This window comes from Solea senegalensis, linkage group LG11, assembly GCF_019176455.1.
Source record: "Solea senegalensis isolate Sse05_10M linkage group LG11, IFAPA_SoseM_1, whole genome shotgun sequence".
NCBI lineage: Eukaryota > Metazoa > Chordata > Actinopteri > Pleuronectiformes > Soleidae > Solea > Solea senegalensis.
In genome coordinates, this window is record NC_058031.1 from 11,699,942 (window position 1) to 11,711,905 (window position 11,964).

General features: G+C 39.5%; 1 protein-coding gene across 1 annotated transcript; it reads right to left on the reverse strand.

Moving 5' to 3' along the window:
- Positions 1-877: 877 nt before the first annotated feature.
- On the reverse strand, positions 878-7,206 carry gnat2 (guanine nucleotide binding protein (G protein), alpha transducing activity polypeptide 2). Its single transcript, XM_044037903.1, has 9 exons — positions 6,897-7,206; positions 4,028-4,070; positions 3,500-3,641; positions 3,247-3,404; positions 3,009-3,137; positions 2,749-2,878; positions 2,506-2,659; positions 2,166-2,377; positions 878-1,694 (listed from the first exon to the last, which is right to left on the reverse strand). Exons 1-8 carry the CDS (start codon positions 7,000-7,002, stop codon positions 2,187-2,189), a joined length of 1,053 nt encoding a protein of 350 aa, XP_043893838.1. The 5' UTR covers positions 7,003-7,206; the 3' UTR covers positions 878-1,694; positions 2,166-2,186.
- Positions 7,207-11,964: the final 4,758 nt, after the last annotated feature.

The window sequence follows — 11,964 nt, forward strand, 5'->3', positions numbered from 1 at the left end:
TATTTGTTTTTTTGCTTCAGGGAGTGTTAGTGGAAGCAGAGCAGTTCTGTGTCTGTGCTCACATTCACCACAACAAAGGAGGTGACTCGGTGCAGCAATGTGGCTCACTGGTGTCTTTGTAATAATGACAACAATGACACAGAGCAATAATCTAAACCAGGCTTTGTGTGTTCAGGGAGAAGCTGAATCAATTTTGTTGTCGTTGTTCATGTTGGGGTGGGCACATGGCGGGCTGTGACTAGCACTGTTGCCTCACAGCAAGAAGGTGTACGTTCACGACTCAGTTTGACTGAGCGCCTTCCTGTGTGGAGTTTGTGTGTGGGTTTTTCTCGGGTTCCCCGGTTTCCTCCCACAGTCCAAAAACATGCAGATTAGGCCAATTTGACACTCTAAATTGACTGTGGGTGTGAGAGTGTGAGTGGATGGTTGTTTGTCTCCATCTGGCCCTGTGATGGACTGGCGAACTGTCTAGGGTGTACCCTGCCTTTCGCCCTATATCAGCTGGGATTCGCTGCAGCTCCCCACAACCCTCATGTGGAGGTTAAAGCAGTAGGAGAAGAAGAAGAATATGCAGCTTTAACTTGGACAAAAACTTACATGATATCATGTCAGCTCCACTCTCATTCTCAAAACAATTTGACAGGAATTCTCAACATGCATATGAATCGCTGCTTTTATTTGTTTTGCTCCCTCAGTCGGTTTGTTGCTAATGAATTTCCACAGGCTGGTTTCCCCTCTGACCACAACAGGGAAATTATGTAACTGCAGCATTGTTCCAAGTGAGTCACAGCTGAGGGCAGTGAGTCAGTTGATGCTGACTGGCCTGTTTCTCTAATTTAATATGCATTACTTTCTGAATGACAGAGACACAGAGAAGTGAAGTTGATGCATCTTTATTTCATGCTTCTACTTTTCATAAGAAAGGACAAACTCGGTAGATTTCCATTCCATTGTCATAATAAAGCATCTTCCCACTAGTCTTTCTTTTATGTATTTAATCATAGCTTTATCATTCAAAATAGAAGGAATTATCTACTCTTATATACAAAGTTCCTCTACCATGTTTGACCTTCTGAAAGTAATTCATCACATTTAAATGTTGAGTGAATTTAATAAATTAACACTATTTAAAGTAGATACATGTACAATTTTGTTTGTCATCTTGATATTTTGCAAGTGCTGGGGAAAATACCTTAATACTTTTTACACTTGCACAACATCACAAGACCACAGAGACTAGTGTACTCAAAAACAAAAACAAGGTTGCATGTTGCTATTCACAATATTAATATTTCCCCCCCTTTTTTATTGTTTTATTCATTTTACGGCTTGGATTTTCATAATAAATATTAACTCACGAAACAGTAGTCAAAGGGAAGCAATGAGGATCAAACAAGCAACTATTTCATCTGGATTCTTTCAAACCAGCAGCTTCTGCTGTTGCATAAATACTGTACTTCTTGTAGAAAGCGGTCTGTCCACAGCAACGATACAGTGACTTCATAGTTGTTTCAGCCCAGCTGGACATGCACTGTGTTGTAGGGAGGAGCTGGTGATGGAGATGGTGAGGAGCAGTCGAGGACGTGGCGTGAGAGTGATGGCATAAATGCAGCAAATGGAGGATCCTCTATGCTCCATCAGTACACTTCTCAGTCGATGCCGATATTTGAGGGGTTAAGGTAGGAAAGGACGTTCTGCAGCAAAAACAAGAAATCAGACATTCAGTGATCGCTTTACATCATGCACAAATGAATATACAGCACCCTGTTAAAGAGTAAATCGTGGCTTCAGGTTTAGTGACATCTAATGTCTATGTCATTTAAGAGGTTTATTCTAAGGCTTGAAAAACCAAACAATAGACATTTTAAAGCAATGAAGCACTTATAGAGGCATACTAATCCATTTCTGCCAGTAAACCCTCCTACTGGTTAAACAGTAAAATGACACAGCAACTCATTCCGCAGCTTTTTGAGTAACTTATTTGATTCTGCAGTCATCAGCTGTCTTAGTTAGTTAGTGTTCACTTATGTTATGGCCATATATCTCATTTAGGAAAGGAAAAAGGGAAATTTATTTTCAGTAAACAACCTAAATTGCACTGCAAAACTGCAAGGTCGGATGAAGCGAGACCGTATTACTGTGCTGATGGCGTGATCACTGCTCACCTCTTTTCATCGTGCTGCTGCTTAGAAAAGACCGCAATCTTTAAGGTTTTCTTTGATGATGATGTCTGTCACAGCGTTGAACACGATCTCAACGTTCTTTGTGTCCGTGGCACAGGTCAAGTGGGAGTAGATTTCTTTCACGCCCTTCTTCATGTTCAGCTCCAGGAACTGTGCCTTGATGTAGTTGCTGGCATCCTCATACGTGTTGGAACCTTAAAGAAATCAAACCAAAACCCTTGTCATTAAATTGACATGACTTAAGTTTGATTAAATCACTTAATTTACATAAAGCAAGCAATTCACTCCTGCTGCTTCATGGATCTGCTCTGGTTGATCTTACCATCGTAATCTGGGAAGCAGATGCTCAGATGGACTTTTTTGATCTTCTCCTCAAACAGATCCTTCTTGTTGAGGAAAAGCACGATGGAGGTCAGTGCAAAGAATCTGTGGTTGCAGATACTGTTGAATAGATGGAGGGACTCGTGCATGCGGTTCTGTAAGGTCAGAATTGAACCGGGTGAGCTTCCAGGTGACATTATAAGTCAGTCTTAAATAGATGGCAGATAGTTGGCTCCCAACTCACCACTTCATCGTCCTCTACTAGCACCATGTCATATGCACTGAGAGCTCCACAGAAAATGATGCAGGTCACACCCTCAAAACAATGGATCCACTTCTTTCTCTCTGATCTCTGTCCACCCACGTCAAACATCCTGTTCACCACAGAAGGTCAGAGAGAACAAACTCAGTGCGATAGCCTCTCCTGGACGTCACAGTGCCATAAAAGGCTAGGTTAGTATTTGCTTTTGTCAGACTTTTGTTCAGGTGCCTCCTGTGTCTTACCTGAAGTGCAACTCTTTGCAGGAGAACTGTTCTTCGATGATACCAGTTGTTTTGACTCGAGATCGCAGCACGTCCTGCTCAGTGGGCAGGTAATCTGGCTTGCAGATTCGGTCCATTTCATTGAGGTAGCTGGTGATGGCAGAGCAAACAGTCAAACAGGCTTTACCTATGAACACTTGGCTGACTCATTAGTTTGACATGTAACCCCACTATGACACCAGTTCTAGTATGGACTCACTATCCAGCCGAGTCGTTGAGCTGGTACTCAGCAGCTCTATCGAAGGCGGCCTGCACGCCAGAGTCTTTCCACAGCTTCTGGATAACATCAGCCAGCTCAGTTGGCATTGAGCCCTCCTCGATGGAGTCTGACAAGTTCTGCAACTTCTGTGCGTCTTCCTATGGTTGCATGCAAGCAGAGCAAAGATCCGTCAGCACCAACAATAACAGAGCTGTTGATATAATACATCATGTCTGTATTTGTTGTTTTAGACCTGTGCTGAGGAAGCGCCAAAACCAATGCCCAGCATCTCCATGCCTCTGATGATGGCCAGAGCAGACTGTAGGATGTTGCCATAGATGATCGCTCTAAATTCCAGTTGTTCCTCTTTTGTGTAACCACCTTGATGCAGAATCCTGTGTGAAAATGGACGAATAGAAGGTGTTTGTCAAATTTTGCTGTAATAACTACCTAGAAGTACTGGAATATTGTAGTATTTATGCTCTGTTTGGATTCTCCATCATGTCAAAATGTGTCACAGTGCCACCATGTGGTGAGTTTCCTAATTGAGCTGTAACAATGTAAAAGTGCTGACATGAGATGGTGTTTGCACTGTTGACCTTCACAGGCTTCACCACAAGTGCGACGCACAGAGATGAGCGAGGCTTTGGCCTGCAGGCTTTGGGCTTGACCATTGAGATTAAATGAAGTCTAATCTGCTCTCTGATTCCTCACCAGTGACGAGGAGTCATATACAAGTATTTAACCAATATATTTTACGGTAACATATTGTGCAACTTACTTCATTTGTTTTACAATGGTGCTTTTCCCTGATTCACCAGCGCCTGAAAGAGAACACAACAAGTTTAGCTCCAACATCGTCACTGCTGTGTTTCTCTCTGACATCTAACTGAGCAGAAAGTCTGTAGGAGCCGTTACACAATGTGCTGTGTGATGATACAATATTTTAAAAAGTTTCATATCTTCACCTCATGGACAGAGGCATTATCACAGTCAAGTCTTGATGACAAACTCAATCTAATTAGACATAACAAATATGTACAGTATATGTTCATGAAACGCAAATAGACTGTAAACACAGAAAATTATACAAGATATGCATGTGAAACAACCATCCAGAGAGTTGCAGCTGAAGTTAGCATAGAGAGCATAAAGAGGGCAGATTATAATGTTCACATTCATTTGTGTTCATGAGCCAAAGATTCAGCTGGTCTGTGAAATGATGGTAGATCATAAAGTTCTGTGAAGTTGTCTTATGACAGTAAAACTGGCTCGAGGCTCCACTAAGAGGAAAAACACAGTCTCCTGGCAACATAACAACAAAACTCTCCCTTTTCTTGCTTCACTATAAAGCTGTGGGTGTTATAGAAGTGATTCATGTCAGATTATCTGCAGGTTGAATACACCGTGCCATAACAAATGACACTGAGATCCAGGTTTTTTTGTTTGACGTCGCTGACCTCTTCACGAAACACCAGTTTATGGATGTTAGAGTTAGGAGGAGAATTATTTCTTACTTTTAAAAAAACTGATTTGCCACAGTACACAGTGATGTACATTCAGTACAATTTAAGTGACATCATTGAATGTGGTGGCTAACGAAACGCTTGCAGGCTGATCAGGCTCTTTCTCCGCAGCACTGTAAGCTTTCTCAGGCCGAGGGATTCATTTATCATGTCATAACCACAGCTGCTCGTTCCACCTACAGATTCACCGCTGACCATTCAAAGACTTCACTCATATGTGGCCTCGTTCGACCTTTTCAAGGGGAAACTGCTGGTTTTCCCCCTGTTAGCAGACATTAGTAAGATATTAATCAGTTTGCTTTGCTCTTTTGAAAGGCACTAATAAAGGTGGTACTGTGACGGTATTAAAATTGGTTTTCATTAAGTGACCAAGAGATAATTACCTCCTGTGAGTTATTCGTTCACCTTGTGAGTGCTTAGGCCGTGGCAGTGACATTAAATCTGGGATTTAAACGGGGCTTCTATGTTTGTCCTGCAGGTGATACAACGGACACTTAGGATCCTTTTGCTGTTTTTCAGTATCAAGTTTAATGCAAACCTAAGCTTTATAGGTTTGCATGTAATAAACACTTAATAAACCATCTCAGTTAATATGATCACAGTTGAGGACTAACTCAACTTTTGCAGAGTAGTCAATTTCTACCAAACTATATTTAAGGCTTTAACTACGTACAAGGAGATAAATCTTCAAATCAGCTGCAAACCAGCAAACATGTCAATTTAAAAAATAACCCTTTTAGTATTTAGGCTCACTACAAATGTTCTATCTTCTTTCATAAGAACAAACAGGAACAGCAAGCTACTTATTTGTTTACTGATTCTTAGGAGAAACTAATCTGTAAATCCGTTTGAGGCCGGTATCAGCATGTGAAAGTCAAAATCTGCACAATCCTTTACCACGGTAATAATAATAGCCATTTATATGTTAACTATGAATTGCAAGCATCACTAGTTCAAAAGAACAAATGACCTTTTCCTTCCTTTAAGCATGCCTCCATTTGATAACATGGTTCTTTTTGTTTGTTTTTGTCACTTATCTAACTAAAGTCAGCAATAACCTCATCAAAATAAAAACTTTTTACTGTATGTGCTTGTTGAGGGATCAACTGAGATCCTGCCAGGTGGATCTGCACTAAACCCGTTAGCTAATTGGATTGACACAGCGCTTCTGTGCTGTGATTCATTTAGACCAAAGACTATGAGCTTTTAAGCGCCAGTGTCCTTCCATTAGAGTGGAAAAGTCACTCTTAATTTTAACATGTAGAACATGTTGGTGCTGTGGTTCAAGCTCACTACATTTGACTATGTGTTTGCAGCTACTGAAAGATCAGTACTTTAGAAAAATATCATCACAACGGTAAAAAAAAGCAACAAGCTCAAGTCTGCAGTATTTACGTTATGCACAAGTTAACTATTCTAATCTAGTACTTGAGTTAAAATTATTATTCAATTATTATTTAATGTTATAAACTGTAATAAAAGTCTTGGAATAGTTAGTGATATTTTGATCCTCGATCCTTAAATGATCTCTCTTGTTTGCTGCTGCACTTACTTCACCCTGACTCATGTCCTTTGAGTTTAGCACAAGCTTAGACTGTCCTCCAGTCTTATAATATAATAAACTAATGTACGGGATTTATCCTCTCCACACTCTGTATCTTGAATCTCACAGAGAGGTGAACGTCACTTCAGATGGTCCATGTCCAAGATTGAAGGAATATGTAGCAAACAAGTCAACAAACTCAAACTGAGACATCCATTTCCATGTTCTGATGGTTATGAGGCTACGAATGTTTACATTGATCTGTCAAATGTTCATCAAAACCAGTTACTTACATTTCAATAACCAATGAAAAGTGAATAAAACTCTTAGAACTGAGTCATGTTTTTCCACCATGTGAATCTTAATCAGAATCAGAATCAGAATACTTTATTCTGATTCTGATCAGTAAGTGTGTAACCATCACTTTCGCCTGTTGACTGTTTGCAGATAGAAACGTAAACATCAGAGTTTGTACATCACTGAATAATTAATGATTATATAATAGATTAAACCTTTCTGAAGTATTAAACTATTAGACTAAATGGAAAAAACGTTGTGCAACAACTACTTAGTACACTTACCAAGCAGTAATAGCTTGACAGTTTTAGAGTCCTTATCAGCATCTTCCTGGAGTTGTTTTTCCAACTCCTTGGACTTTTTGTCCTCTGCACTTGCTCCGGCACCCATCTCTGCCTCCGCAAACTCAAGATCCTCGATGATGGAAATTTTGACGGCTGTCTGTGAGTAGCTGCAGAGAAACTGGGTGCAGTACTAATCGTACTGAAAGGCGATTTCCGAGCGGAAGGGGATTGGGAGGGAGGTGCTTGAGCTTCCCTGGGTTTGCTGCCTTCCTTCTGGATGAGGTGATCAGAAAGACCCTCTGAAGGATCAAATCAAATTTGTAGACTCTACTGGGCAAAGTTCCATACTTAAATCCTCAGCTTAAGCCCCTGACTTAGGAGTCACCTCTTCCTGATTGGCCAGTCAATCCAATTAGTCTAAAAAGGGCAATAGCAAGTGAGGTAACAAAAAAAAAAAAAAGAGGAGAAAATAGTGCACTCACACACTTGGGCACAGTGAGAGTCATTTCTTTTTTAGCAACTCTTACACCCTTGCTCTGCAGTTTCTCCAGCTGTTTTATATATCATGAAAACTGTATTTTGTCATCAAAAAAACAACCTGTTGGTTTATGGGGTTTTTTTTGCCTCAGATTTTAGTTGATCTAAAATTTAAAAAACTAAAACCATGATAAAACAGTTCCAGTTTACACACTGGACACTGCAGTCACAGAACATAAGACAATATTGTCAAAAACAGTCAACTGTTCCTGCTATGATCTGCTCAGGATCACATCTGATGATCTGTATTCAGACAACGTCCGTAGACCTGAGAGCGGCATCAGTTAATCCTGCTCTTCTGAGGCCCTTTTCTTCCTCCTCTTCACTCAGACTCTAATCACAATATTCACCTTCACTGTGGTCTTCAACACTCTTTGTCTGTGGTGAGCATTTTGGCCTCATGAAGATCTGGGATCTGCCATTTATTCCATTCAGATTCTATTCTTAACAGCATAAATACATTTGAATGAAATAAAAAAAGGATGTTTATTAGGATAAATTGTTTTAGTGCAGGTGTTTATCTGGACTGTGTAGGTCTCTCTGTCCAGTGTCCACTGCTCCTGCTCTACTGTCCCCATGTCTGCTGGACTCTTGACTTCAGTGTCAGTCACATAGATGAAGCGTGGAGGGAGGCATTAAGGTCTCATAAACGTCTTATAGTTAAGACGTTTAAATCCAAGGTGGTGTGGTGTCTGCTAAATAAAGCTACTGTCACTGCACTGCAGTGTTTGACGGGGTCTTGTCACACATGACCTAAATGTGTTTTCTCAGGTCACATTATCTGTATAATCTTGAATGGCAGACAACACAGTGGAATCGTGGATGTACAGTATAAGCACAGGAGGTTACGTACAGGAAATGTGCTTGGGTGGAGTTTGTTTCACCACTCCTGCATGTTGGTGGACTACAACTAAGAGATACTGTATTTTAATTTATTGATTCAGTCAGAATTGTTTCATATTGTTTTGATCCAGTGAATTTGTCCAAAAGAAACCCAGTGTTTACAAAATGTACGTTTGTTTCAAAACCTTGATCTGCATGAGCTACCTTTTTTTTTTTTTTGGTGTTTAACTTTTTGTTCAGTTGTTTATTATAGTCATTTAAAAACAATATGTACTGTTTGTTTATGTATGTTTATAAGTTTATAACTTGAGTATGTTTTACGTGGTACAGGTCGATTAGGACTTGGGGAAAGGGGGGTATCCAACTAGCCAGACAGTCTGAGATCAAGTCCTGAGATATGAACTGAAGTCTCTCTACTCTAAGCATGCAGTGCTAATGGCCTGGGGCAGAGTGCTTTCTCGGGTTCTAAATCCTAGTATGTTTCCAAGCAGGCTAATAGTGATGGCCGACCAATCCCATTAGTGGTGGATGGTGCAGTTCCACTCTGTGCTCAGTCCTCACGTCTCCGATCTGTTGACAAGATTAACTGCAGAGCCTCAGATCAACCCAAGAGGCATGGGCTTAACACTTCATCTTTTTTGTTTTGGTGAAGGATGAGCATGAAAACATGTGGGAATACATTTTTGAAGCTCACTATTATACCCCAGTGTGCAGAAAGTGTGCACTTTACTTCTACTACACTATTTTATCAGGAGAGGTCAAGATGAGGCTCACTGATGCTTCAGCAGCAACATCAGTTTTTCAGTCTGTGAGCTGGTGCTGTTTTTATGCACTACAAAAATATGAATGCACTCCCATTTTCCATGAATGATTTCTTACATGGTTTATTTTCTCTTAAATTAGGATCACCAATTTGTTAATATCTGTGCTTTGAGCACTACACATTTACAACAGTAGTCCTTCCACCTGGCAGATGAGACGTACCCAGATTAAAGTGTGTGATTATTGCACGGGTGTCTTGGACTGAGGCCACTCTGAAATGTGCAGTTTTGTCTTATAAACACACTCCTTAGGCACTGAACTATAGTTTATATATAGAGAACTAGAGGCTCTCTCTCTATATATAGAGACCCATCTCCTTCATATAGACTTAATCAGATTAATGTGGAATATTGGTAAACTGGAACCCTCTGTTGTACTCGTCGAGATGGTGAGTGGCCTTTTACTGTGACTAGTCTGAGGAACACCCGTGCAATAATCATGCTCTTTAATCTTCAATCAGCATATTGAACAGAGTTGTGTTTATATTAGTGTACATAAAGTTTTCATAAAAACACTTTTAAAACATCCAAACAAGTAAATCTGCAGATCAGTAATCAAATACCACTGTTACATCAATTCAATTCAAACAGAACCGTAAGGTCATTTCTGTTTGACGCAGGTGAGTGTGTGAGTATGTGAGGTGTCGCAGTGTGTGTCGCTTTCTAAATCCTCTGGAAGCTCAGTTATAAGACTGTCCCCTCCCACTGATGAGCTCATGTGGTTTAGTCTACAAGCTTTTCCACAAGTCTGCAAAATAAATAAGTGAACTCCCCCAGATGACGCAAGGAGAAACCGTGGTGACACCACAGCTACTGTTGCATTTGCACACAGTGTCGTAATACTGACGCTAATCCTATTACGCAAAACAGCTTCTAATACCATCGGGCTAACGTTAACCATTTTTGTTGAACTGAACATCGTCCGTATTTCTGACTGAAGATTTGTGAAAAATTGATATAAGCATAGATTGCGAATGCAAAGCTAATTTTGATATATTAAAAAGCCAGACAATTAACCACAAAGAGAACGTTTTTAACGTCAAATGCATTTTTTATTTTTTTTGCTTTAATCAAATATCTGAAAGGCAGAGCATGTAAACCAAATTCTCTTTTCACAGTACATGTAGTTCTGCTATAGGAGGAAGTAATGTGTCCAAGGTCATAAATTGTCCTGTAGCTGAAGAGGGATTAACCACAGACAGATTACGTTTACAGGTAATGAGTGAAAAGAAGTCAGAGGAAACCAGAGTGGACCTCAGATGAATTTCTTCATGGATTCAGTACATGAGACATTTCCACTCATTACAAGTGTAATACAGCACAAGCTTTTTTTCCACGTCTGTGGCTTTTAATCAGCATGAAACAACTAAGCAATTAAACACACAACACATTTGTGTGTTTAATTGCAGTTGTAAATTGGCCCCACTCACTCTCTCTGTCATTAGACTGGTGTATACTGACAAACAGACTGGATCAGTATTGTCCTTTTGATGGACATTCTATTATTTGCTTATCGTATCTAATTTATATATGATGGAAGTCCCATATTGTTTGTCCATCCGAGTCTCAGAGCAAACCATATATGTAAATCTACAAATATTTACAAGTTTACTCAACAAAATCCTCGGAAAAATCCTTGTACACTCTTTTAAATATCTGGATGAAACATATTTTTTCAGCTGCACAGGAAAGCAAAACTGAGCCTGGACACTTTGGGCCAGTTTTATAATAACAGCAGCAGTTTCTTTCAGGTGTAGTATGCAACATCTATGGAGCCCCACATGGGACATTGAGGAAAAACAACACATAAATAATTTTTTATTTGAAAAAGAGAAAATTGTTTATTGTCTATCGCTTTCTGACTATTAACTATAAGGACTCGAGTCTTAGTTACATTTTGTGTGACCTTATCTCACTGAAGATTTATAGAGCTTTAAAATCTATTGATCCAAATCATTTTTTTTTTTTGCCAGGACCAGACATCTTGGATTCTTGCAGCTGAGTGTGATTGAACTTCTACTGCTCATTTTTTTAATCACTATGCCTCCAGCCCCCAAAATCTGAACAAAAACATATATCATCCTGTCAGAGTTTTTATTTCATCACATAAAAACATCAGTTCTGCTCTAGCAGATCACTGTTTATTATACGTTAGAATTTCTCCTGCCTTTACTCATTATGTCCTTGTGAAACATTTAAGTTGAGTTAAGTTTAACCTTTTTGGTTTTAAGTTCACTGCCATTTGCCAGTTTGGATGGGCTATGAATATGTGGTGTCTGAAATATGGTTTCTGGATGAATTTACTTCTCACAAAATGTAAATCATCATTAATACATATGGATATTTATAAAATAAGTGGGAATGTGTTTTTTCCTTTTTTTTTAATGGTTGTGTTTATGAAATGATGTCTGTTTTTGCCCCTAACATTTTAATCATGTCTGCAGTGACAGTCAGGCTCACTACTTCCTCCTAAGTACCACAAGAGGGCAATGGTAACATGTGCAGTGCACAGACCACAGTCAGGCTACACTTCATTAGAAAGCATCTGTTCACAGTCAGTTTAGCATTATTCCTAATGCTAAACTGACAGGCTCCTTTTCTGTCCCTCTGAAATGACCTGCAGAGACAACGAAAAACCTTGAAACTGAATATTTGAATCAACATCTTCCAAATGTGCTTTAACATTTAGAGTTTGATCATGACCTGTTGTCCAGTTTGCCTGAATAAAAAAACAATTCAATGTCCATTTCTGTAATTACTATTGTATTAAAGTCATTTTATTATGGGATCACTGTAGGTTTAACAATCTTTGGTATCATTTAGGTATAGTGGTTTTTCAGGACCTGTATTGCATGGCAAAGATAGGC

Bases quoted from the DNA above. Each gene is read 5' to 3' on its own strand.
- gnat2 (XM_044037903.1), bottom strand. From the start codon at position 7,002: ATGGGTGCCGGAGCAAGTGCAGAGGACAAAAAGTCCAAGGAGTTGGAA. The intron at 3,642-4,027 runs GTAAGTTGCACA...ATTTTCACACAG, and splicing joins ACCATTGTAAAACAAATGAA to GATTCTGCATCAAGGTGGTT. The intron at 2,879-3,008 runs GTAAGACACAGG...TGTGGTGAACAG, and splicing joins TGCAAAGAGTTGCACTTCAG to GATGTTTGACGTGGGTGGAC.